This window comes from Crocodylus siamensis, chromosome 14 (assembly GCF_052110815.1).
Source record: "Crocodylus siamensis isolate JL-2025a chromosome 14, ASM5211081v1, whole genome shotgun sequence".
Taxonomy (NCBI): Eukaryota; Metazoa; Chordata; order Crocodylia; family Crocodylidae; genus Crocodylus; species Crocodylus siamensis.
Window position 1 is genome coordinate 8,706,617 of NC_143408.1, and position 26,225 is coordinate 8,732,841.

The following is a 26,225-nucleotide window of genomic DNA, read 5'->3' on the forward strand; positions in this document are numbered from 1 at the left end:
TGTTCCTAGTGCGAGGTTCCTCTTGCTTTGGCACCAAGGGATATCTCTGTATATTGGTGCACTGGAACCCCTGGGTGTTCTCAGGAAGACTTTGCTGACACCATCAAGACTTTTTGTCCTGGGAGAATCTGGGATGTTGGAGGATCACAGTAATAAAGGGGGGCTGTTCTGGTTGGTACTCCGATGTGGAGGGAGCTGGGTAAGGGGCCAGGACCAGAAATCTGAGGACATGGAGGAGAGACTTCCTCAGCCATGTGTCTGTGTCTTCCCAGCTCTGGCGCACACAGTTCTATTCCCTGGGTTTTGCCTTGCCCTAGATTTTTCCCTAACCAGCCTGGCCCGCATTTTCCAAGACTAGCATATGCCATTTTTGCAAGTGCTTTGAAGATGAACATTCTGGTTATGATTTGGTGACTAAAGGCCAGGATGAGGATCAGCAGATCTGGGCCCTGGCCTGACATTGTCACAGACTTCCTGAGTAGCCTTGGGCATAGTGAGGCACATGACTCCCTGCTGCTGCCCCTGCTCAGCCACATCATGGAAACCGAAGTACTTGTCTTGGAGACATAAGTTGGTTCTTTTGGAGCAGTTGCGAGCCAAGGGCCCTTGATCTCAGGAGCTGTGTGAAGACAAAGATCCACAGAGAACTTCAAAGCACCTGGCCAGTCCTCAAAAAGGCAGTGCCCTAGCAACCCTGAACTCAGTGAGAGCATTGCCGTTGGTTTCTTTTGCCTGGAATGAAGCCAACAACAAAACTCTCATTGCCTTTCATGAGGCCAGAATTTCTCTTGTGGAGCAGTTTTACCCTCCACAAGCACTGGTAGGATAGTCAGGATTGGGTCCCAGGGGAAGGCTAATGAGGGATTCAAGCCTACACCTTTCCTGCAAGGAGGGGCTCTGCATAGCTTCCAGCTGGAGTGGTACGTTAGAAAGGCTGCCTGTGGCTGGAAATTCATTGTTTCTGGGATTCCAGATCAACTGAGTACAATGGGGGGGGCCAACATTTTTGGTAGGCATGCTGCAAATTAGCCCTGTGGCCTCCCCAAGTGTCACTCCAAGTGTCCCCTTCCCTTGCCTGATCTGTTCTGCTTTCTGCCCCTGCCCTGTACTCCCTGTCTTATCTACTGCACTGCCTTCTGCCTCCTGGTCTATGCTCCCTGCCTGATCTGCCCTGCTTTGTGCTGCCTTCCCTGTGCTCTCTGCCTAATTTGTTGCTTTGCTTTCTACTCCCTGCCCTATCTGCTGATATGCCTGGTGCTCCCTCCCTCATCTGCCATATGCCACCCACAGAGGCTGTCCGTGCCAATTGTGGCCACCCCTGAACTGAGAAAAAAGATCCCATTTACTTTCTTCCCAAATTGCCCTGGAATCTGAAGGCAACCCTGGGTCTGTCCTGACTTCAGTCCCAGCACTGGGTCTTGTGCCGAGGCCTCACTGCAGGTTGGCTGGCGCACCGGAGAACCAAAAGCAGCCAGGAGTCCCACTGCTCTGCTGTTTCCAGCAAGCCTCACAGCATTTGCTTGTGGGAGTGAAGGCCGGACTCTGACCTGCAGGCATGGCACAGAGCAGATGTGCTGAGCAGAGCGGCACAAAATGTTTGTGGTGTCATTAAACTGCCCCGTGAGAGGCAATGCTTGTGGCTCAATTTCTTGGTGTCAGTCAGGCTTTTGCACAGGGCTTTTGATGTTGGTTTCTGTGCTTGCATAGAGTGGTGTCCTCGGGACCCAGACTGTTTGAGGTGCAGCTTTGCACACTCAGAAGTGCAAATCCATGTACTAGCTGTCAGGTAAAGCAGCACTGGGGAGTGCAGCCTGGGGTGAAACTGAGCTTGGACAGGTTTGGGCTGTCTGGCTTACAAAGCTCTCATGTCCTGTCATCTTGGCCACTGTCACAGAGCTCTTGTGGCAAAACCAAGTCACAAATCTTTCACTGGGGGGGGGGGGGTTGCCACACCATGCAAGAAGGGGCTGGTTTTATAGGCAATGCATGTGGGCTGTTTGATGGGAGCTAATACCCGGTGTGAGCAAACACACTCCCTACCTGTGAGCACAGCTGCTGCTTGCAGGTGTTTGTAGCTCCTCTGGCATGGTGCCTGCCCTGTCCCTGCAGCTCAGCAGAGCCACACCTGCCTGCGTGGAAGAGAGCTCATCTGACACTAATTGAATTACCTGTGCCCAGGGGATCAGGTTGCATGGGCCTGGGATCGCCTTACTGCCGGGCTGGGAGCTAGCGGGCATCTATAATTCAGTAGGGAGAACTGCCATTGTGCCCCCGAAAGCTGGGTGGCAGGAAGATGCACCGGTCAGGCAGACAGAACAAGAAAGCCAGTGAGGAGGAGAAGCCCATGGAGAACGGAGTGGCTCAGGAGCTGGGGGCTGCAGAGGCCTCACCTGAGGTGGGGAGAAAGGAGGACAGTGGCCCCGCTGCCCACTCTCACGGCTCGCAACCCCCGCCACGGGTGCGGCCCAGGCTGGTATTCCACACGCAGCTGGCCCATGGCAGCCCCACCGGGAAGATTGAGGGCTTCACCAATGTGAAGGAGCTGTATGCCAAAATCGCCGAGGTCTTCAGCATCTCTCCAACTGAGGTGAGGGGAGCGCGGCTTGCATGGAGGCGTGGGGCAGGCTACGGCTCTCCTCTGCCATCCTTACCATGTTGATCCAATTCGGGAAAGGAGGAGGAGGGGCATTTCCTGCTTCTTTCAGAGCCCGGGCACGTTCCAGCTTACCAGCTCTGGTTACCAGAGGGTGAGTGCCAAGCTCTTTGGTCAAGAGTGGTGGGCTTGCCTCTGTGATGCCATGCCTCACAGCATCACAACCTCCTAGGCCTGAGCCTGGCCTCGGGTGCAGCTTGCCTCTACCTGGCAAGCAGTGTGGACCACCACAGGCAGCCCACCTTGCTGCCAGTTGCTTTGGGACCCCTGGGCTGTTACTTCCCTCTCTGTGCCTCAGTTTCTTTAACTTCCTTGCCGCCCGCACCTCACCCTGGGAAAGATCTAAACCCAGGACCTGCTGTACAGCAAGCAGCGTGGTTAAGAAAGCACCGGATTAGGTGCTTCTGAGCCAGCACCCTAATCTGAGTCTGCCCTAGGCAGTCCAGCACCGACTGGTAGTGAAGTTTGTGGCCCCATGTTGGTTAAGGGCTCTGGGCACATCAGGGAATGGCACAAGTGAGGGGCAAATCAGTCAAAGCAGGGCCCTGGCTGGCAAAGGGGACCTGTGAGGCTTACCGGGCTTCTTCTCTGGTACAGCCCAGTTTGGGGTAGCTGTGACTTTCCTGGCAGCCATTGCATAGGGCAGAGCTGCGGCTGCTGCAGAGCCTCCACGTTGTGCTGCTGCTGTGTGGAGCAGGCCTGGGGCTTCGTGTAGGATGGGGATTTGCAATGCTGTGTATGCCCCTCTGCGGGGCCTGCCCCATACCTGGCTCTTCCCCTTCGGTCTTGCCAGGATGAGGCTGAGGGTCTTGTGTGGCTACAACAGCTGACAGATCTCAGAGATCAACCCTGGCTCTTGAAGATGCTGCTTGCAGGCCCCATGGTGGGCACAGATGCAGCGTGAAGCTGCCTCCCAGCTAAGCAAGGTTAATTAGCCCCACTTTGCAGGTGGGGAAGCTGAGGCACAAAGGCACTGGGGCATTGCCCAGTAGGTTACCTGTAGGAGAGCAGGGGATGAGCCTGGCTTTGTCCCAGCTGTGTGAGTTGAAGGCCCCTTGCCATGCTACCACCTAACAAGTGCAATCCCCATTTCTCTGCCTTGGAAAGTCACCACATCTTTCCAGCTGTGTGAGGCAAACCCTGCACTTCTGCTGATAATGCAGAGGGCTTAAAAGGGGGTTTGTGCTTGCTTGAAACAGAGCCCCTTCTCAGTGAGTGAATGCTGATATTTGCCCAGGAAAGCCCTGTTCCCTAGGTGAAAACAGGGTCCCCGGCTGATCCCTGCTTTCGTTGCCATAGCTGGGCCAGCTGGGAGCAGTGCACATGTAGGGTGTGCCTGGGGTTGCTCCAAACCACTGTGCCCGTTGGATGTGCCCTCAGCCCCAGCATGGGAAGGCCCGGGCACGGTGTACCAGGCAGTGATGAGCTGCTCTCCGCAGATCCTGTTTTGCACACTCAACACCCACAAAGTGGACATGCAGAAGCTACTGGGGGGGCAGATCGGCCTGGAGGACTTCATCTTTGCACACGTCCGGGGTGAGACCAAGGAAGTGGAGGTGATGAAGACGGAGGATGCTCTGGGGCTGACCATCACAGACAATGGGGCAGGCTATGCCTTCATCAAGGTAGGAGGTGCCCGGGCTAGCGGCACGCCTGAGAGACCTTGGAGAGCAGTATGGGGATGGGTTAAAATTCTCCATCCAAATGGCTGCTGGAGAATTGGGGGGTTGGTGAACAGTATCCAGGATCAATGGGGAATTTCCATTTTTTTTGGTTAAAAAGGTTGAAAAGTGTTGGTGTGATTACACCGCTGCATGGCCTCATGGGAGCTGCTGTTCAGTTGCTTCCCTGTTCCCACCCCCCGGGGCTGAGCTCCCAAGAGGGAATCGCTCCATCTCCCACGACTGGATCTCCTTGCCGAGAGGCGAGGCCACGATGCACCCTGGGAGGGGCAGACGGGAAGCATGGTCATTGAGCTTCACCTCCCACCATGCACTGCAGCCACGTTTCTGGATCAAACTACTTCTGTTTCTCCCTGAAATCTCAACATGCCGGTGGGGGGAGGGCGCAGGGAGGGGCATTACTGGCCAGCGCTGGCATTTGTGCTGGCTTCTGGGAGCAGAGACAGCTGGTTGCACAGCTGGCCACAGACAGGGTGTAAATATTTTGTATCGCTGCAACCTTCCCTGCCACCACATGTATTGTAAAAGGCTCTGAGGCATGGGCAGGAGGGTGGTCCAACTGGCGGCAGGGGACCACTGCCTGTGACCAGCTGCTGAAGTTGCACCAGATGTGAGGACAGGCCAAGGATGCAGGAGAGCTTGTGCAGGAGAGACTGGGCCTCCATACCATAGCGACTGAGCAGGAGAGGGCCAGTCCCAGGCACAGCGTGGTGGGAAGGACTGGGGTGTCCATGGAGCATGACAGCGCCCAGCCTCGCGCAGGAACAGCCCCGCAGCTCCAGCAGGGAGCTGAGCCCTCGTGCCACGGGGCATGAGCCAGCCCCTAGCCAGGGGTTGGGAGGGTTGTCCCGCGGGGGAGGTCACCCCACCACTGCAGCACTTCTTCCCCAGTGGAAGGTGCTGGCACTGGTGATGGGAGATCAGGCCCTTCAAGATGAAGCGGGGAAATTCAAGGGAAGACAAAGATAATTAGGGAAAAGCTTTCTGAGCAGAGGCCTGCTGACCAGAGAAGAGGAGGGAGAGCCCCTTCCCCCAGCTCAGGGAAAGCTGGCTCCAAGGAATGCTGCTGTTTCACCTGCTAAGTAGGGAAGGACTGGACAGGCGAGGCCTCGGACAAGAGCCTCCAGCCATCCCTGGGGGCCCGGGTCTTCCTTTCCCACAGCTGCTGGCCCGGGTCCATCTGGCAGGACCAAGTAGACCCTTGGCTGCCAGGCTGCACTGCTTCTCCCGGGCCTGGCTCCCCAGTCCGGGCCTTACCCAGGAAGTCCCCTCTGCTCCTGGGGAGCCTGTTGCAGAGCTGGGCTCGTGTTTGGCATCTACAGGGCTGGCAGAGGGCTGTGCTGCCCAGAGGCACCCGCACAGAGCAGGGGCTGCTCAGAGAAGAAACGAGATGTAATGGAGCAACGCGGCAGGCGGACCTCAGGGCTGGGATGCTGGAGGCTGCCGAGTCCCCATCCCCTGGCAGGCTGTTTTAGTGGCTGACCTCACAGCCACCAAGTGAAACCCAGCCTCTCCTCGGTCCCTGCTGGTACCAGTCTCACACTGCAGAGCAGCTGGGTGCAGGGTTGGGGAGCATCCAGCTGGCTGGAAATTTTGAAAAACTTTGCCTGTGTTTTGATTTGCCCTGAAACTGAGACTCCAACCCCCCTTAACGCTGCATGCACCAGAAGCCCTAGTTTTAGGCAGCTGCTCCTCTCTGGCACCAGTGGGGAAGGGTTAGATGCTGAGGCCTGCGGTTTCACACCCTCACTCAGGCACTGCCCTGCGGCTGAACAAAAAGAGCAGTGTGGACACTCCCCAGTGCCCGCGGGTCCCTTGCTGGGATGTCTCTGCCTGCAAGCCAGCATCATACCTAGACTCTGGGCAGCCCCCAGCAAACTTTCAGTATCAGGTGCCCCTTCGCCAAAGATAATGACAATAATAATAAAAAAAATTACCATTTTGGGTCCCCTTTCTGTCTGGGCCGTGGGCAGCCACCCGGTTTGCCCGTGCCTGTGTTCAGCCCGGCTGCAAGCGGGCTGAGGAGGGTCCAGCAGGAGGAACCTGGAGTGCTGGGACCAGAGCTAGGAGCATGGCCCCCGCCCCAGGCTGTCGTGTCCCACAAAGGGGTCAGCCCTCATCATGCCTGCGAGGCCCGAGTCTGGATTTAGGCAGGTATCTCAAGCTGAGTCCAACCACCTCAAACTGGGATGGGAGATTCCCCCAAGGGTACTGGGAGCAAGTTGTTGGGTTTCAGAGGCTCGCACTTCTTGTCTGCACAGCCCCAGCACTGGCAGGTCGGGGGGCAGTGCTGCTGGAGCAGTTCCCTTTGTGAGGGGTCCAGATAGCAGGTAGCCCGGCACTGCCCCAGGGCTCTGCATCCTGGCCACAGGCCGACAGAGAATCACGCTCCTTCTCCCCCAAATTCCCAGTCAGTTCTGAGTTTTTGCTCTGGTTTGTGCAGCGTTGTTGTGTGCTGCTGTGTCCCACCCCAGAAGTGGCTGCCTATGGGAGAGTGCAACAGCAGTCCCTGTATCCTCTGCTTGCCTGCTTGCGCCCAGCCTCCTCTGCCCAGCTCTGGGCCTTGGTATCACTGATCTGCTGAGTCTCTGCTTCCCTCTAGAGGATAAAAGAAGGGAGCATCATCAACCGCATCGAGACCGTGTGTGTGGGCGACAGCATCGAGGCCATCAATGACCAGACCATTGTGGGCTGCCGCCATTACGAAGTTGCCAAGATGCTGAGGGAGCTGCCCAGGTCCCAGACCTTCACCCTCAGGCTGGTGCAGCCCAAAAAGGCATTTGGTGAGTTCCCCCCCCCCGCAGCTTTTTTTTTAAAAGAACTTTTTTGTGTTCCAAGCCAAATCAGCCAAATCGAGTCAAAATCCACGAGTCAGTCCAGAACCATAAGTGGCCCTACAACTGGCAAACATCCTCCAACCCACCAGGGCCTTCACATGTTTCCAATGGTTTTGGCGGGCACCCTATGTGCAGGCTCAAGCCCAGAGGCTTGGGTTCAGATGCCCCCAAGTATTGCTTGCCCTCAGCCATATGGCCACAGGAGCAAGCTAGGGAGGAGCCTCCCATTTCCATAAAGTGGGCTTAAAGCCCCAGTACCTCAGTGGGTACTAAACCACGCCAGAAGAGCAGTTATCCCCCGGGCACTTGAGGAAAACTGTCTTCATGGACCCAGATGCATGGTGTTTCCCCTGCCCCTGCCCCTGCTGGAGAGATCCCCCAGAGGCAGGGCCCAGCATCCTAGACAGGAAAGCAATGCACACTGCCTCTAGCATTAAGCCAAGCAGGGTGAGCAGAGGGCTGGTGTGCCAGCCTTGAACCTCAAACGAAGGGATCAAAACATCTGAGTGTGTGTCGTGTTTGCCCTGAACACAGACCCTGCTTTTGGAGCTGCTGGAAGTCTCAGTTCAGGGGAGACCCAGGGTGGGACAGCATGGGGATGCAGGTCGGGCGTGATGGCACTGTTGTGCGGTGCTGTAGCACTGTCTACATGTCCAACCCAGCACTCCTGCAGTGTCTCAATCACCCGAGAAGCAGAGGAATGGGGATCCCTTGTTGTCAGGAGGACCAACAGGGAGGGTGTGACTGCCTCTGCATCGTGGAGCTATGACCGAGATGAGACCTGACCCCAAATTGCTGGTCCCAGTCCTGTGCACACATCCTATACAGCTTGGTCACTGCTCCTTGCTCCTGCCCTGCAAGCTCCCTTGCTTGCCCAGCCCCAGCCCCAGCCCCAGCCCCTCCAGAGCAGAGCTCTGCTGGGCAGCGGGACAGAGGCAGCATGAGCTCGGCTGTGTCTTTCCCTGTTCTTTCAGCTGAGCTCTCTGCAGCAGCTCTTTGGTGCCAGGGCCCTCGTGTGTAGCACGCATGACAGCCCATGGTGCAGCTGGGTTCACAGGGCAGGAACGCTGTAGTCAGCTGGCCAGCGAGGGGCTGTCCTGCTTCTGGAAGCTGAATCAGCGAGGGAGCCTGGGAGCCCAAGGGCATGTTACGCCTCCCAGGAGCCCTGTCCGGGGTTGCTGATGTAGCTGGTGGGAGGATGCAGCTGCTCCATGGAGATAGCGGGGGTCACGCAGAGTTAGCCAAGGGACTGGGGTCATGCCAGTCCTGCTTCAGCCCCTGCAGCCCCCTTGCTCCCTCCCCCTGGCCTGCAGAGCCAGCAGTGGCAGATGGACCTCGTCTGCCCCCTCCTGTCCTGTCCCGCTGGATCCTGGCACTCCGAGGAGAATAAAGGTGAGGCTGGTCTGCCATAGAGGTCACTGGGGTGTGTGGAAAGAAGAGGGGCATTTTTTCAGGGCACTCCCTTGCCAGCCTGGGCCCTGGGCAGCAGCCTGCCCCAGCTCACCCACCCCCAAGGTCCCCGGCCAGGCAGTGCTGCTTGGGATGTTCAGAGGTCACTGCCCTCACATGTGCACATGCATGACTGGGATTGTGGCTTTTGTGGCCACAGCACCACAGGCCACATCACCTTGGGGCTCCTGGTTCTGCCCTTGGCCTCCAGCTACCCCTTGCTCCTACAGCAGGACTGTCTGTCTGCTTGAGATGCCCACGGTGCCCACCAGGAGGTGCTCCTGGTCCATGCAGCAGGGATTGGCCCAGGCCTGGCCCCTAACTGGCTGTTAGCCTCCCCCGGGTGCTGGCTATGGGGTGCCCAGGGGCCCTTAGCTCCATTCACTATGGGAAGGGGCACGGAGCTCATTCCTCCAGGCCCAGATTGAATCCCCAGGCAGGGAGCCCTCCTGAACAGCCACGTCTGTGATGCCCACCCAAGCCCCACATCAAGGCTTAACACTTCCCAGCACCTCTAACCTTCGCCCCACCACCGTGCCTCCTTTCTACACCCCCCAGTCCATCCTGCACACACACCTTCCTCCAGCCCTGGAAGCCCTTCTGTGCACACAGCTCCCCTCCATGCCTGCCCCTCTCCTGCACACAACCCCCCTGCACATACCGGCAGGCCCAGAGAGGCATGGGAAGGGGGACTTGCCTGGCACTGGTGTTGTTCCTGGCTGACCTGGGCAAGGGCATGAGGAAATGGGGAGGCCCCAAGGCTGCTCCTGACTCGCTCCAGCTGGGGCTGTGGGGAGTGTCTGTGCAGGTGCTGGACTCTGCCCCAGCCCCACCTCCCACAGCGCTTGCATAGCCCAGAGAGCTCAGGGTGCAGCACAGTGGAAGGGGGCTGCACCTGCGCCCCCAAACCCCTAGATCTGCCCCTGTTGCCAGTTAACAGCCTATTTCCGTGCCTCCTCTATCCCCCACCCATACCTAATAGACCATGAGAGGCCTAATCCACCCCCAGACCCCACCAGCTTCCCATGGACTGGAGCTCTGTGTATAGGTTTGTGGGTAGGGTCACTGCAGCTGAAATCCCTAACTTAGTCTCACCCAGGGTCCCTCTGCCCAGAGCTGGCATTGGCCTCTGTCGAGGTACCCCTGCAGAGCTGCCTCTGCTGCCCCTGGGGGTTGACTGCACCTCCCTCTGCCGCTATGGTCCCTGGGGGTGTGTGGGGGATGGTAGGAACCTGCCCCATACCTCCCCTCTTTCTAACCCCCCCAATCTGTGTTGCCAGATATGATTGGTCAGAGGACGAAGAGCAGCAAGTGCCCAGGCGAAGGCAGGGTGACCAGTGGGAAGGAAACGTTGCGACTCCGCACAAAGGGCACTGCCACCCTAGAGGAGTTGGTAAGTGAACTGCCACCCATGGGACAGGGACAGGGCAGAGCACGGTGGGATGGATGGGCAAGCATGCCAGGAGCAAGGGTGAGTGCACCCCCAGTGTGCACTGCTGGTCCCCACTGTGGGCTGCCTCCCTCTGCCAAGAAAGAGGCCGTCACCACCTGAGCCCATCAGAGCCCCTGCTTGCTCAGGCCTGGACAGGCACGTTGCTGGCTGCTGCCTGCTGCCTGCCTGAAGGGAAATTGTGGAGCAGCAGCTCACAGGGAACAGGACCCAGGTGTCTGGGGTGGGAGTGGTGCGGGGTAGCAGCTCTGGCACTGGCAGGCAGCAGAAGGACCCTGTCAGGAAGTGTGGTGGAGAATGCAGTGGTTTAAACTTACCCAGCACCATGGACTCAGAAGCTCTATTAAAATGTCTAGAAGGTCCGAGGCAGCAGCAGGCTCTGCCGCCTGCTCCCAGGTCTCTAAGAAGGCCTCTGGGTCATCTGCTGGCCCTGTCTTCAAGAGTGCTCCACTCTCCCTGTCTGGGAGTGGAGGGACTTGCCGGCATCCGTTCCAGAAGATGCTGCATAAAGTGTCGTCGGTCCCACTGGAGCTGCTACTTCTGGAGCTGGTGCTGCAGGCATAGCTGCTGCTGTCACAGCCTTCTAGCCATTTCAACAGAGCTTCCCACTCCCCGCTGCTGACTAAGTTTAAGCTGCCACATTCTCCACCACACCTCTAGACACACCCAGGTGCCGGTGAAGACACTAGTGTGAGTACACACTCACCTACCCTCACAGCCACACATGTGCATGGTGCTCCAAGCACACCCAACTGCACACCTCCTGGGGGTGGTCATGGCCAGTCGTGTGCAAGCATGTCTGGCTACACAGGCACTTGTGCCCAGTCCTGCATGAACACAAATACACACACGTGTGGCACGTGTCATACATGTTGGCCAGCCAGCAGGTCTCATCATTGCAGTGGAGCTAAGAAGGCCCCGGTGAAGGTGACCTATAGAGACACTGTGGTGCCAAGGGCCCAGGTCTTGGCCAGCCTTCTATCTGTGGGGGAGTGAATTTAGGGCTGTGGCACCGCAGAGGTACAAGCAGCTGCAGGGGCCCTTATGCCCCTGGGGCAAAATGTGGGATTGGTCTTCTGGGCCTGGGGGGCTTTTGCTTCCTGAGGACAAGCAGAAACCAGCAGGAAGCAGGGGCATCTCTCCTTGCGGTATAGCAATCAATCAACCTGGCCAAGGCTCAGCATCACTCAGGCCTTGCTGGCTCTCCTCCCTTGTGCCCTGAGGCAGGATGGGGCCCTGATCCTGGACGGCCTGTTAGCCACAGCTCCCTGGGATACACCCTGTGCGGCCCGTGACTTGCGGACCCTGGACCCATCACTAATAGAGAGGAGGGGGCAAAGGGCTTAGAGGCCAATGTTGTGGTGCAAATAGCAGCTCTTTGGTACCTAACCCAGCCTCCTGCCCACAGCCCAGCGAGTTCGAGGAGGAGGCTGCCCAGAAGGTGGACGACCTGCTGGAGAGCTACATGGGCATCCGGGACTCAGATCTGGGTGAATGTGACAGGGTGTCGGGGGTGGGGGGGGATGGTGGGAGGGAAGGGAAGGGGGAGCAGGACAGGTCTGCCCTTTGTTCTCCCTCCAGCTGCCCTCAGGGCTGAGCCCTTTGCTGGGAAGCTGCGGCCCTGGGTCTGTGGGAAGGTCTGGGTCCCTGGTGCTGGGCTGGTGGTGGGGACCCAGGCCCATGGGAAGCTGTTCAGAGCTGGACCCCTGCAAGGGTGCTGAGCCCTGCCTCCTGAGGTCAGGTAGCACTGTGCCCAGGTGGCAGGAAGGAGGAGAAACCAGCTCATTGCAAAGGGTGTGCTGGAGCTTGGTCCCAAGGGGCTGGGCTGGAACAGGAGCTGGGCTCCAGGCTGTCTGAGTCCCGCTCCATGTTCCCTTTTGTCTACACACAGCGAGACTCAAAGAAGCACCGAAGAATCCCAAGCCCAGCCCCCTCCTTGGCTCAAGGGGCACCCCCACACCCCAGGTCAAGAGCCCCAGCCCTGGCCCCAGCCCCTGCTGAGCTCTCTGCCTCTCTCTGCAGCCTCGACCATGGTGGAGACGGCGAAGGAGCGACCGAGCCCTGAGGAATTTGCCAAGGGCTTGGACTCGGTGCTGGGCGAGTTTGCCTTCCCTGGCGACTTCGTGGCTGAGGTCTGGGCGGCCATCAGTGAAGCCAAGGCGGGCAGGAAGTAGCATGGTGCTGCGAGCACTTGTTCTGCGTCTCCCCACCTTCCCCAATGCCGTTGGGTCTTCCTCCTCCAGCTCCCATCCCTGATGTGTCTCCCCTGTCTTCCACTCCAAGCAGGGGGGCAGGGGCTCAGCTCATGCGGTTTCCCTCTGGGCAGCCTTCGGCCTGCGTCCTGGACCCCCGGGACCTGTTCCCCGCAGAGCTCAGGCTGTCATTGCTCAGCAGCCAGGGGCCCTGCACAGCCTGGGCCCCCTCCTGCACCCAGGGAGCCAGTGGGCATCATGTTCTGAAAGGATAATGTGGAGGCATGGTGGTGTCTCTGCCTCCCTCTTCCCCATGTATACCCAGAGCTGGGCTGGGGTCTCCACAGGGTGGTCAGGTAGAAGAAGCCCACCAGGGCCAGCAGTGGGGGGGCTGTCATGGGGATGGGCATGGGCTTACCCTTGCCCTCAGGACTCCTCCCCAGAGCCAGTGAGGGAGAAGAGGAGCCCACACTGTGCGGACTCAGGAGCTGGCTGAAGCAGGACCCTCGCTGCATGGCCCCTTTGCTGCAGGTGGTTGCATGACTCTGTCAGTGCACGAGTCCCTTCCCTCTGAGCCCTGGTTCGTCCCTGGGCTGGCGGGGAGGAGGGGGAGGATGAAGCAGGGCAGGGCTAGGGCACTGAGTGCATGCAGATGGCAGGGGCGCCCTTGGGGCTGGGCCGTGCCGTCCGCCTGGGCAGTGCAGAAGGGGAATAAAGGCCTCTGTCACAGGCTGATGGTGTCTGGTGTTCGGGCAGTGGGAGCAGAGCTGGGAGAGGGATCAAAGGACCCACCAGCAATATCTCATGATCTCACTGAAGGCCACACATTACTTTAGGGCCTCCCCTGAAACCCTGGCTCCTGGAGTCATGTGATTGTGGGAGAAAACCAACTCTGATTCAGCAGTGGAGAAATGCTGGCAAAAGGGACTTGTGGGCACCCCAGGGATCCAAAGACATGGCGGGCGAAAGGCAGCAGCCTTGCATTTCCTCAGACTGTAGGAGTGATAAGGGACCTGGTGGAGGCTCTTGCACAGGGGTGGGCAAAATTCAGCCCGTGGGCAGGACATGGCCGTTCTACCCAGCCTGCGGGGCCCCTAAAAAATGTAGAAGATTAATATTTATCTGCCCCTGGTTGCCTATCATCTGGCCCTCGATGACTTGCCCAAACTCAGTAAGCGGCCTCTGCCTGAAATAATTGCCCGCCCCTGGTCTTGTATGTATGGAGCAGGCAGAGGCTCTTGCAAACGGAGCAGGTGGAGGCCAGGGCTTAACTGTCCCTTCCACCCACCCCGGGCTCTAAAATTCGCCCCTTTCCCAGCCAGCACCCCTGAGCCCAGCAGGGACACTCAGTGCAGCTTTACCTGAGAAAGGACACAGGCACGCCAAGCAGGAGAAGCCAAGACTTTATTACTGTCATGAGCATGCATGTGGCTTGTGTCAATGGCAAGCTCCATCCTCATCGTCCTGCAGCTGTGCCCACAGTGCAATCCCCCCACCCCGCCGCAGGCCATGGGGGGTGGGCTCTGCTCCAAGTAGCTGAAGCCCCTGTCTGTGCTGCAGGCCAGTCCTTGGGCAGGCAGTTCCAGGCCCACCAGTCCCATCCCCACTAGTGACAGTGGGGGAGAGACAGTGGCTCTGGAGCATGATCCTCTGTCAAGCAAAAATAAGGGAAGGATGCAGCTGGGGCTCCTGACTGAAGAACTGGGGTGGGAACGTGGGGGTTAAATGAGCTTTGTTCTGGTCAAACAGTCCAGCCAGGAGTGTGGGAACCACTGGAGGCCAGAGGTGAGGAGGCATGTGCATCTCAGAGACTCCCGTGCTGGCAGCCAAGGGCCGCGAGTGCAGCCGCATCTGGGATGAGGCTACTCAGAGCCCAGTTCCACTAGCCCGAAGGCCCCATGGTCCCAGCAGGGGTCAGGAAGGAAGCCTTGTCCTGCTGCTGAGCAGGCCAGGCCCAGAAAGGGAGGCAGACAATAGCATTCCTGGTCCAAGCCTGGGGCAGTGCCCCCTCCTCCCCACTCCTACCTCCCAGCAGGCTGCTACGATGCCTCGAGGGGGAGGATCCTGGAGGCTGCCCAGACATCGCCCCATTGACCTCACGCTCCCGAAGCCCCTTTACCACCCCCCCCCCCCAGCTACAGCTGCACAGACTCCTGGGTTAACTTGCGCCGCAGTGAGGGGTTGAACACAGGGTAGAGCGAGACGATGGACTGCCTGGAGTTGAAGCTGGGGTAGATGCGTTTCAGGACAGCCCGGCGGAAGAGGATATAGACCCAGGGGTCCAGGATCTGGTTCCAGGTGACCATGCGCAGGTAGATCAGCAGCAGGTCCTCGGTCTCCCGTGGGATCTGCCGGGGTAGGACACTTGTGGATGGCTCCTGCAGGACAGTCTGGATGATGAAGATCTGGGGGCAGGGGAAGAGGTTAGCACAGAAGATGCAGACAGCAGGTGTGGGGGGACAGAGGGGCTGGGCAGGGCTAGTCATCCAGGACAGTCCTGGGCCCTGGCACCACCAGCACTGCCTGAAGTGGGACTTTTGTCCCAGATTTGAAAAACGGGCCCCAGAGGAGTGCCAGGAAGCAGCCTGGTGGGGTGCTGAGAAGATGTAGTATGACACGGCCCGGGGCCTGGGGCCTGGGGCCTGGGACTGTGGCTGTACTGGGCAAGGGAGGGGCACAGCTGGGTGGAGGCTCCCACTGCCAACCCAGCTGGGGCAAATGAGGGGGAGCAAGGCAACAGGGTGTGAAGCTGATGGGGAAGGAGGAGTGGGTTTGCACCAAGGCCAGGTGAGTGCAGGGGGCGTAATTCATGCAGGATGCAGCCCCAGACAGGAGAGTAGAGAGGGGAAGGCAGGGTGGGGGCGGGTGAGTGCTCAGGTGAAGCTGGGCTGGGGGAAGCAGGATGGGGCAGGGGCTATTACAGCAGGGGATGGGGAAAGAAGAGCTGGACTGGGTAGGATGGCAGAGGGTGACAGCCAGATGAGTGCAGGGCCAGGAGCGGGAGGGGACAGCTAGGTATGGGGACAGAGTAACTGAGGCGGCAGGACTTGGGGGGCAAAGCCAGAGCAGGAAAGCTGTCAAGCGTGACCTGAGAGAAGGGGGGAGAGCAGGCCGGAAAGCAGGGCCATGGGAGCCGGTGGGAGGCTGGGTAGGAGGAGGTCTGCAGGAACTGGCAAGAGCCTCGGTGGTGCCGGCTGGGGCCGAGGGCACTGCAGTGTGGGGTGCCAGGGTAACGGGCTGCGTGGTCAGCGGAGCATGGGGGGGTGGGGGGCAGAAACGAGGGTCTGGCTCAGGACTGAGGGGCATCAGCAGAGCTGTGCATGTGAGATGCCAGCCTGGTGCCTCCCTGTGGCATCTATAATTCATATCACTCCATAAGCGCTGATGCTCCCTCATTAGTGGCTCTTAGCGAGCTACTTAAAGAGGCCCAGATGGGGAGGCTGCTTGTCTGCTTTGACCAAATCATGAAATAAAGCATTAAGGCCTTACACCAAAGCTGTCGCTGCCAAGCCTTCATGCCAGCAGGCCTGGCGGGACAGGCAGAGCCAGAGGGGCGCCAGCCCTGGGAAGGGGAAGACCCTAGACTGGGATTGTTTCTCGGGTCAATGCATTTGTGACCCAGTGGTGGCATTCAGAGGATAATGCTGAGGCCATGTCTCCGCTGCATTTGCCACAGGTGTATTTGCATTGGCAGCTTGTCCTATCTACCTCCAGGGAAGGTCAGGAAATACAATTAGCCTCCATGTACCAAGGGGAGAAACTGAGGCACAGAGAGCAGCTGTGACTGCTCATGTTCCTGTGACAAGCCGCCCAAAAGAAAACCCAGGCGTCCTGCCTCCCATTCCTCTTGGCTGTAACCACTGGACACCACTCACTTCCCGAAGGCAGGGACAGACTCCTGCAATCCTGACTTCCAGGTTTATTCATAGTCTGCCAGAAACCTTTTCCATGCTGCATGCATATGTATGTATGTGCGCGTGCATGTGAGTGTAGTCATTAACCCTTTTTAGTCCTCACAACACTGCAGTAAGGGCTGTTTCTCTCAATTTACAGTTGGGAAGGTGAGGCAGTGGCTCCCTCAAAGCAGGGAGCCCAGGCAGAAGCCCCCAGCCTCTGGGTGTGCTCTCCCCACCTGGCCATCAAGCTCCGGGCTCGGTGGCTTGCATGGCGTGTCTCGGCAGTGGTGGCTACTGAGGGGTCCTCCCTGTCAGAGGGTGGGCTGGGATCACAGCAGCTTGCAATGCCAGGCCCGGTTGAGTGCTCCATGTGCAGAGCCCAGGGCTGGGTCCCTGCACGGCAGGCCCCTGGCACTGTGCCCATGTGGGAGTGCAGGTGGGCACACTGTGGTCTGCGTCCAGCTGTGTGCAGCTGCCCAAGAGCTTTTGGAAGGAGAAGAAATAGAGCATGCTGTGAGCCACCCTCACTGACACTTAGGCAGGAGGTGAAGGAGGAAATTTCTTGGCACCAAATAGCCCCCTGCCCCAGTCACAGCCCAGAGCTGCTGTTAGGAAACCCAGGCACCTTGGCCTATCCTATCCTTATAACCTATCCTGGCACGCAGCGACTCAGATCTCTGCCTGAGCCTCTGGGGTGACAGCTGCCTCCCCCCTCTCCCCTGACCCTCATCTTGGGAACTTGCTGATGGGGAGGGGGTCACTTAAGCCCAAGGATTGGGGGTGGTCCCAGGCTGCCAGGATACAGGAGAGCTGGGGAGAGTGCTACTGCAGAGGAGATGAGCCAGGGCCCAAGCCAATGAGAAATAAATACCGCCCTGGCCTGGTTCTGCATGCCAGGCCCATACAGTGGGGGTCCTTATTCCTTCTTCTGGAGCAGCTGCTCTCAAAGGCAGAACAGGAGCTCTGGCCTATTAGCGCCTGCACGAGTCTGGCTCCCAAGACAGGAAAGCACAGGAGGTGGAACCAGAGGAGGAGCAGGAATGATGTCCTTACCAGCAGGGGCAACCAGCAGACAGTGGCGATGATCATGATGCCCACCAGCTGCACCATCATCTCCACCTCGCTGTCTCGCCGTCTCTGTGCAGACTCGCGGTCGTGGTAGACCCGGCAGAGCGTCACCACACTGACTGTGTTGAAGATGAAGGACAGGCCCACAGAGAGGATACCCAGCAGGGCAAAGATCATGCAGAAGACCTTGTTCTTGATGTCTTGCAGCAGGGTGATGAAGCACCAGGAACTGGGGTACTGCAGGCTGTATTCCCCAAGGCCCAGGAGGGGAAGGAGTCCTAGGAAGAAGGAGAAGCCCCAGACCATGCCCACCATGGCCCAGGCACGGCGTTTGGACATGTTGCTGGAGCGGGAGAAGGGCCGGTTGATGCCAAAGAAGCGCTCACCAGCCATGGTGGCACCCAGGAGCAGGGGGCACTGCCCAAAGAAGACCATGGAGAAGCCTAGGAAGTTGCAGAGGTAGCAACTGGGGTCAACCTCCATCCAGTCAAATTTGGTGAAGTGGTAAGAGATGATGATGGAGCCAGTCACCAGCAGGCCCATGAAGTCTGTCACCACCAGGCCACAGAGGAAGATGAGGAAGGAGGAGCGGGAGCGACTGTGCATCTTTCTGGAGGAGCTGATCAAGACACAGAGGGCAAAGAGGTTGGAGGAGAGCCCAACAGTGCCAAAGATGGTGGAGAACCATGGCGAGGCAATGATCTTCCTGCCCTGGCTGATGTTCATGCTGCGGAAGCACAAGCCCAGCCCTCTGGCCAGGCTGGCGTTATTAAGCTCCATCATATTTCATGCACGGGAGGCACGAAGGGGCTACCTGGCCCATATGTATAGGGTACGTCTGCAGCTGAGCTTCAGGCCTGCCTCCAGGCTGTCACCATGGTACCACAGGTCCTTCTCCCAAGGGCCAGACACCTACTGTCCCAGTGTTAGTGCTCCCACCTAATTCTTCCTCTGGAGAAGCAGCAGAGGCAGTTGTGTGCTTGTTCCACCAGGCCTGGAGAGAGAAAGGGGAGGGGGTTAATGTTTTCCGGTCATGCACATATGGCAGCTCCATGACTCACCGAGATGCTACTGTGTCCAAGGGGGCGGCAAGACCTACTGGATCGGCTCCTTGCGCTCACGCATGAGGCTTAAGCCAGAGGCCTGCGGTGCAGTCTCTGGAGCTGTCCCGGTAGAAACTACCCCATGTTGGGTAGGAAGGTGTGACCCCCCCCGACAGCATAACTCGTTTTCTTTAGCTAGTAGAGCAGCTCCTCTAGCTTGCAGAAATAGCAAGTTGGTATACTCTACATCAGAGGTGTCAAATATACAGCCCCGGAGCTGGCTCCTTACAGCCCCCATGGGTGAGGGGTGTGGCTGGGGGGAAAGGACTTGCTGGAGAATCCTGGTCCCTGGCAGACATGGCCTGGGGTGGCAGGAGGAAGAGTGATGGTTGTGCAGCTTCAGCTCCATTCATCCCGTAGCTGCTTGTCCCACCTGAGCCAGCCCCTGCCACAGTCCCTGCCGCCACCTCCCCCTCCAGCCCCACCACAACCACCACTGACCCTGCCAGCCTCACCAATGCCACTGCAGCCACCGCCACCCCCACAACTACCTTGTGCCCTGGGCTGGATCCGGCCTGCAAGGAGCCCTATGGTCCAGATCCAGCGCAAGCCAGGGGGAGAGTTTGACATCCCTGCCCAAGATGTATAATAGCATCTCAGAGAAGTTGCTGTGTTACGCAGCTCTGTGCTAGTGGCTCTGTGGGTGCAGCCCCAAGAAGGTGCAGAGAAGTGATTATGGGTTTGGGTGCTCACCCATGCCCATGGGGTATTTACTGCACTGCTCAGCACCCACCATGGTCCAAATGCCGTGGGCACACGGACACACCCACTGACACTAACCTCTCCCCTCCCCAGGGATGTCTGGAACAAGAAGGTCCTTGCAGCAGGGGCTGGCTCGCTGTGGGGGCACTGCTGCATCCAGCACACTGCTCTTGGCCATCCCATAACTGCCCAGCACATCCTCCCGCAGGGGTCTCAGCCAAGTCATCTGTGGGATGAAGGGACTGAGCTCCCATTGCCTCTGCGCAGTGGGGGAGCGGATGGCTCCAGGCACCTGCCATACCAAGGGGCACACAGCACCTTTCCCTTGTGGCTCTGAGCCAGCCCCTGCCATAACTCCTGGCTGGTCGGTGCCTTGTGGAAAGCACCTGGGGGGATCCGGTGGTTTCCTAGTCTCTTGCCATGAAGGGAACCGCAGCCACATTTGCCACAGATCACCCCTCGGCCTGGGCAGAGCAACACACTGGCACCAGCTCCCCAGCGGAGAGGGACAGTGGCAGGGCTGGGTGGCAGGGGAGCAGCACCAGCACCAGCCTCTCCGGAGGGAAGATGGCAGCTCTGCTGGAGGCGCTGAGCAGCTGGTTCGGATTAGCAGCCCCCTCACTCTATAGGCAATGTGTTGGCTGGGGGAAAGCCATTTGGAGATGTTTATACGATTGCAATAATCCCTGTTTGTGCGTTGTTTAAAGAAACTTGTTTTCTGCTCGTCTCCTGTCAGGCGGCTCCTAAGTTATCCCAGCCGCCTCCCATGATGGATGAGGGGAGCCTGGCCGAGCTATGCTCCCACCACAGGACACACTCTTCATTTGTCTCCTTGAGAAAGGAGCCTTGTTCCCAGCAAGGCGAAGTGAGGAGCATGGCCAAGAAGCCAAAGCCAAGACAAGACGCAAGCAGATGGAGCAGCAAAGAGTGGGGACGTCATCATGGGCCGTCCGCCCCATGGAGGCGTCGGTGGAAAGGGGAGATGAGCTGGGCAAAGGGTTATTTTAAGGATGGGGTCAGTATGCAAGCTGTTCGTCACCGGCCAGGAACTCAGTCGCAGGAGCTGAGCTCAGCCCAGACATACCCAGAGGTCCCTGAGCTCCGGGAATATCGTGCAAAACCCAGGCTGCATCCACAGCTTGCTCAAGCCAAGTTCTCAACTGACGGGTTTGGGGTCAGGAGCTACTCAGTGCTCAGTCATTTATGTCTGAAGCCTGGTGCTTCTCGACACTTGGGGACAGATGGACACTTCTTCCTGAGTCCAGGTCTCTGGTCTGCACGTCCTCCTCTCCAGCATCCTTGTGGTTCTCTATAGCACATGGAGACCACAGTGAGAGCAGAAGCACAGGGTCCCAATTCCCCATCGAGTGAAGGCCCCTCTTGTGCCCACAGCTGGTGGATACGAGCTGCTGGTCATACGGGGGGAATCCTTAGATGGCAGAGGACCGGGGTAGCAGTCTTGTGACATGGCCAGGGAAAGGCTGCAGAGAGGCTGTGGCTTTACCCCAAACTTCCCAGTCGCTGGTTCAGTGAGGAGCCTTTGGGCCATGCTGCCTGAGGCTCGCAAACAGCAGGCAATGCAGAGACCTAGGGTTTGGTTTGGTTTTTAAAAGCTGGGCTGGATCCCGAGGGCTCTGACTTCAGTAGAGACAAGAAAGTACCAGCCCTCCTGATCCAAGCCTGAGTTCAGCAGCTCGAGGCTGTGCAAAGAGGTGAGGTGGGACTGCACCTACAGCAATCAGGAAGCGAGCCACCGCTGTGGGATTCCCTTCAACCCCCTGGCAGTCATCTCACGGGCTGGGGAAGAAACGGGGCTGCAGTGCCTCCCTGCAGTGCAGATTTGCACCGAATGGGCTTCTCCTACCCCAGGTCCAAGCAAGCCCTGGGTAAAGGCCTACCGGACCAGCGGAAGCACAAGCGAAGTCACACTTGCTTGGCCAGAGCTGCTGCCTGGCTGTGTCAGGCCCCAGGGGCTGAACTAGCAGACCTTCACTTCCCCCACCCAGGGCCCTCGCTCCCACACCCTGGGCCATCCGCTAGATCACCCCAGACTTGGGCTACGCAAAATGTTGTCATGGAAAGACCAAGAAGTGCAAGCTAGGGGGTGATGTCCCTGAACTACCTGAGGACTTGGGTTAGAGCTTGGGCTATGTGGGGGACTGATGTTAGAGTCAAGGCACCAGCAAAGGAGGTTTTGCACCCCATTTATCCAAGCGCTCTGTGGTTCGAGCCTCCAAGATAGAACAGCAGCCCTCGATGCCCTTCCTTGCCGAAGCGGGGTCTTATTTCTCTGGAGAGCACTGCCAGGCTGCAGGGTGACCCTCCCCTCTTTGTCTCCCTAACTGTGCCCCTGTGCAGAGTGCGAAGGAGGGGAGTGTCGTGCACTCACCCTGGCGGCGGTGCCTGCTCCAGTGAGCACCTGGTTATCTCTACAAACTACAATGGATCAGCTGGGGGCACACCCAGCACCGCTGGCAGCCCTTCTGGCTGGAAATGGGAGCTGTGGTTTCCAATCCCAACAGGCCAGCCCTTGCACCCTGGAAGAAGGCACCCAGGCTCAGTCCCTGCTGAGGGGTCGCTGTAGGGCGGGGTGGTGGGTTGCAAGCCCACATGCTGGGGAAGGGGTGAAGCAGGCGTCCAGGGGTAAGAGCACAGTTTCTGCACTTCATTCCAGAAGATCCCAGATGCCGGAGGCAGACAAGGATGCTCATGCCCTGAGCACTGCAGAGGACGGTGATGCCCACAGCGTGCAGAGACAGCAGGTGAAAGAGCTCACCCAGCGGGTCAGTGGCTGCGCTGGGAGTAGCCTGCAGATCTCCTGATTCCCAGTCAAGCACCCAGTCCACTGGCCTGCACCGTCTCGATGACCGTTGCCACTACGTGTGATGCCAGCTACCAGCAGAAGCGCCGGTCTCCATGACAGAAACCCCCTCCGGAGTCTCACGCTGTCTCCATCAGCTCTCGGCTGGCAGGTGTGTGGCTGGTCCACTCCTCCCAGTCCCCAGGCACCAGTAGCCCCCTCCTGTCCAGCAGAAGCCCATCACCTTGCCCTCGTGCCGGTCATCCAAGCAGCAGCACCCCAGAAGCGCCTCTCAGCAAAGTGCGACACGAGCTGGCACGGGCTCAGCTTCTCCGTGGTGGGAAGCTGACATTTCAGCCTCTGGTTTCGCTCATTCAAAACAACCCTCCATTTTTCCAAATTCCCTTCCAGCTGTTTTGGAAACACCAACACGAGCTTGCAAGGCCTGGCTGCAGAGCCCTCCACCAGGCCATGGGTCTTAGGCCTTTCTGACTCTCCCACAGCCTGGGAGCCAGCTGGCTGGGGCGCTTGGATGACCCCGGGTCCCTCCCCTGGGACCACCTGAATGACAGAGCCATGGCCTGCAGGCTCTTGGGCCTCTGCAGTCTGTTGGCAAACCGGGCCTGCTTCCAATAGCCAAGCACCGGCATGTGCCAAAAACCTTTCCAAGCAAACGTGCATCTGCAAAGCTGTTGGGTTAAGCCAAATGGGCAGTTTCTGACAGTGGGGTTTTGTCAGAAGATTCCCGACCAGCTCGTTGCGCACCCTTGGGACGCGCAACGTCAGGAGGGAGGACGAGCCAGGCGCAGAACCGCACGACAACTCCCCGTGTGGATGCTCTTATTCTGGAATAAGGAAGGCTTTCTCCAGCTTACTTCAATCCATTTCCAGACGAAGTATGTGCACGGGGGGCCCCACCTTCTGCTGGGGTCTTGAACGGGCCTGTGATCTCCAGGTTTTGTTAATCTGCCCTGTACCAGAACCAGACTCAGGGGCAGAAGGCAGATGACACACCTTGGCACGGAGACACCGAAACACCTGTGGCAGCCCCCCAAAGAAGCACAGGTTGTCCTGGCCCCTCCCGCAGCTTTGTTGGCAGTGGCCGCTTTGGGGGCAGCTTCGTCTTTCCTCATTCAGCGGCCAAGGGCCATGTCAGGAAATGGAGGAATTGCTCTGACCGTCCAGTCAGAAGTGCCATTGTATTGCGATCCCACTGGCTTCCAGCACAGGCTATTGTTGTATGAGCAAAGTGCCAAGAGAGATTTTCTCTACAAAGGAGGCCCTGGGTGACTGCTAGGATGTGAACCAGGGGGAGAAGGATGGAGATGTCTCCAGGAGTGAGTGTGGTGAGTGCATCTCCTCTGGGACAGCCTGTCCTGCACAGATGCAGCCAGAAGCCTCGTGCACAGCTTCTTCAAAGGGGTAGAGGCCGGGAGCAATGGCCCAGGGGCTCACAGCACGGTGCTCAGGGTCAGGGGAGAGGACGTGGAGAATTGTTTTGGCCCCTTGCCCTGCAGGGAGAAGGTGTGCAGGGTTGCTGCACAGAGGGTGCAGGAGCAGTAGCACGCTCTCCTGCCTGCCCTGGAGGCACCTAGCCAGCCTTGACACGTGGTCCAGAGCCGGGGCAATGAAGCCTTGTACTGCAGATGTGGCTTTAAAATTCACCTCCAGGCTTCCTATCACCTGTAATGCTCTGTTTGCAATAGGCCTTGCTGCTTTACTTTGGAGATCAGAGGTCTCTCTCATACTGGTGTAAACCAGGAGCCCTGCAGGAGCCTGTGGAGAGCAGGGCCAGACTGAATCCTGTAAGAGTTGCTGCGCAGGTGGGGGGAGAGGACTCCTTGTTCTTCCTAGTCCGGCGGTGGGCGATTATATCAGGTGAAGGGCCGCTTACTGAGTTTTGGCAAGCCATCGAGGGTTGCATGACGGGCAGCCAGGGACAGATAAATATTAATTTTCTAAATTTTTTAGGGTCCCCACGGGCCACATAGAACGGCCTGGTGGGCCACATCTGCATTTTGCCCACCCCTGTCCTAGTCAGAGAGGCCAAACTCCTGGACAACACCTCTGCAGGCAGCTTCACAGGCAAAGGGGGCAGGGAGACCTCTGCTCTGCAGCCCTGACTTCCCAGGTCCTTGGTGCAATTCAGAGGCTGCATTGATTCAGGCATCGCATCAGGCTTCGGCATAACCCCCCACATCGCACAGCTTCCACACCTCTTCCCGCCCCACCCGTCTGCCAGGGCACAGCAGGGCTGCACGGGGCTCTAGGAAAGGACCCGCAAGGATGGTGCAGTGTTCAACATCTCCAGGGCAAGCCTCCGCGGGCAGAGCGGCACTGCCCACCTTGGACCAGCACGCCCTGCCTCAGCATGTGGAGGCCCTGCCCCACTGCCCCCAGTACTGCCAGCTCTCACAGTCCGCCCAGAGACAAACAGCGGAGGGAAAATGCCGCCAGTTCAGACTGGGGCTCTCTGCCCTGCTACACGCTGTTCTGCCAGCCAAGAGGGGCTCCTGCGTCAGTGCCCAGAGGCAACACGGGGCTCTTGCGACACTGGCTGGAGCGGGTGGAGAGACGCTCTTCAGACCACATGCGGCTGCATCCTCCTTGTGATCCAGAAGCATCTGCTTCCATTTACTCCAGGCCGAGGGATAAATAAATCATGCTGGGTGGTGATAAACAGTCCTTCCCGTAAGCGCAGTGGGGCCAATGAAGCAAGGGGCTGCGTGCGCCAACTGGGAGCAGTGCCCCTGGCAGGAAGGGGCTGCGAGCGAGTCTGTCACCTGCCCTGCCGCAGGCTGCAGCCTGGCCTGGAAGGGTGTTGAACCCCCGGGAGCCGCATGACAGGCAGAGGGGGCAACAGCTGCTCAGGACCACCTGGACCCAGGCCAGGCACGGGGAGCAGAGAAACCAGGCGCAGGACAGCTCCAGAGGGCTGCACGTCCCTGCCTCTCGACTACCCGGAGCTGCACTTCCAGCCCTCCGACAGCCGCTCCACCGGCAAGCAGGGCTCTCGGCTGCTTGGGAACCGCTACGCTGATGAAGCAGTGCACGGGCCCTGCGCTTCTGGGCGTGCCCACAGCGTGCGCCCAGCTCTCTCGCGTGCCCCAGCTCACCCCCCGCTAGGACGGCGGTGGTGGGATGTTTCTCAGCGCACCGCCCGGGGCTGCTCTGAGCTCCGGCTGGGGACCCCCAGGGCAGCTTCACCACCCCGGTCCTGGTTGGTGTGAGCAGGAGCAGGGCGTGCTCTACTGCGGGGCTTGGAGCCAACAGGCCTTGCACGGGGCTGGGATCTGCCCAGTGAGACAGCTACAAAACCCGGGCCAGGAGCAGAGCCTCCCCCGCCGGGCCTGAGCATTTGGCCTCCACGTCACTTGGCCGTCCCATCCAGAAGGCTCAAGCCACCTCAGCTGTTGGCACGTGGCTGTGGAGTGACGCTAAGTCTAGCGGTCAGGACAGATACAAATCAGTCACGTTCCCCAGCCTACCGCAAAGCCATGCTCTTCATTAAGCAAGCCCCGTAATTGCTCTGTCCCTCATCCCTGGCTGAACTGCAACACCAGGTCCCAGGGGGCTGTGGGCGGACGTGCACCAAGCATCGAGTGCCTCCCTGGCTTGTCCCCTTACTGGTGCCGTGCCCCACGCTCTGGGTCCAGCCCTGCTGCAGCCCCACTTGCCTCCCAGCTCTTCGGGTCCGACCCTGTTCCCCCCGCCCCGGCTCCAGTCTGGCCCCGCTCCTTCCCCACTCTCCTGCCGCTTCGGGTCCAAGCCCGTCCCCCCGTCACCCGCTTCGGTCTGGCCCCACTCCTTCCCCGCTCCTGTGCCGCTTCAAGTCCAACCCTGTTCCCCGCCCCCCTTAGTCTAGCCCTGCTCCTTCCCTCCCCCCGCCACTTTGGATCCGACCCAGCTCCCCCCCCGACCCCTGCCACTTCAGGTTTGATCCCGTTCCCCCACCGCTTTGATCTGGCCCCGCTCCCCTCCTCCCCCCACTGCTTCAAGTCCATCTCCACCCCCTCTCCCCCACACCGCTTCAGGTCCGACCCCACTCCCCCCGCCAGTCCGGGTGCGCCTGGCCTGCGTCCGCCTGCCTCCCTGCTCACCTCCCCCTCCCTGTCGGCCGCTCTGGGGGGTGTCCAGCCCAGGCAGCGGGAAGGCACCGCCACTGTGATCCCCCCACTTCGCCCCCGGGCAGCGAGGTGAGGGAAAGCCCTGCTGCTCGGGCGGCCAGAGCATGGTCCCTGCCGCTGAACTTCCCTGGCAGTGGTGCAAACTTGGGCCCACGCAGCTGGGGCCGCCCCGTCAATCGCCACCTTGGCAGCACATGCGCAGTTGGCCAGAAGTGTTACAGACAGACAGACTAAACCTTTTAGTATATATAGATATAGATACACAC

The 26,225-nt window shown here is 59.1% G+C and overlaps 2 protein-coding genes across 2 annotated transcripts in view; one reads left to right on the forward strand and one right to left on the reverse strand.

Moving 5' to 3' along the window:
• The first annotated feature begins 2,293 nt into the window (after positions 1 to 2,293).
• On the forward strand, positions 2,294 to 12,743 carry GIPC3 (GIPC PDZ domain containing family member 3). The gene is made up of 6 exons (XM_090027304.1): positions 2,294 to 2,587; positions 4,093 to 4,278; positions 6,938 to 7,118; positions 9,902 to 10,014; positions 11,480 to 11,561; positions 12,094 to 12,743. Exons 1-6 carry the CDS (start codon positions 2,294 to 2,296, stop codon positions 12,243 to 12,245), a joined length of 1,008 nt encoding a protein of 335 aa, XP_089883430.1. The 3' UTR covers positions 12,246 to 12,743.
• Positions 12,744 to 13,656: 913 nt separating this feature from the next.
• TBXA2R (thromboxane A2 receptor) overlaps positions 13,657 to 26,225 on the reverse strand; it is a 35,413-nt gene continuing 22,844 nt past the window's right edge. The window contains exons 2-3 of the mRNA XM_090027158.1: positions 17,213 to 18,221; positions 13,657 to 14,668 (exon numbers count right to left, since the gene is read on the reverse strand). Coding sequence (XP_089883284.1) covers positions 14,399 to 14,668; positions 17,213 to 18,010 — 1,068 coding nt within the window. The 5' untranslated portion in view covers positions 18,011 to 18,221 and the 3' untranslated portion in view covers positions 13,657 to 14,398. The remainder of the gene's footprint in view (positions 14,669 to 17,212; positions 18,222 to 26,225) is intronic.

Bases quoted from the DNA above. Each gene is read 5' to 3' on its own strand.
- GIPC3 (XM_090027304.1), top strand. From the start codon at position 2,294: ATGCACCGGTCAGGCAGACAGAACAAGAAAGCCAGTGAGGAGGAGAAG. The intron at 2,588-4,092 runs GTGAGGGGAGCG...TGCTCTCCGCAG, and splicing joins TCAGCATCTCTCCAACTGAG to ATCCTGTTTTGCACACTCAA. The intron at 4,279-6,937 runs GTAGGAGGTGCC...GCTTCCCTCTAG, and splicing joins CAGGCTATGCCTTCATCAAG to AGGATAAAAGAAGGGAGCAT.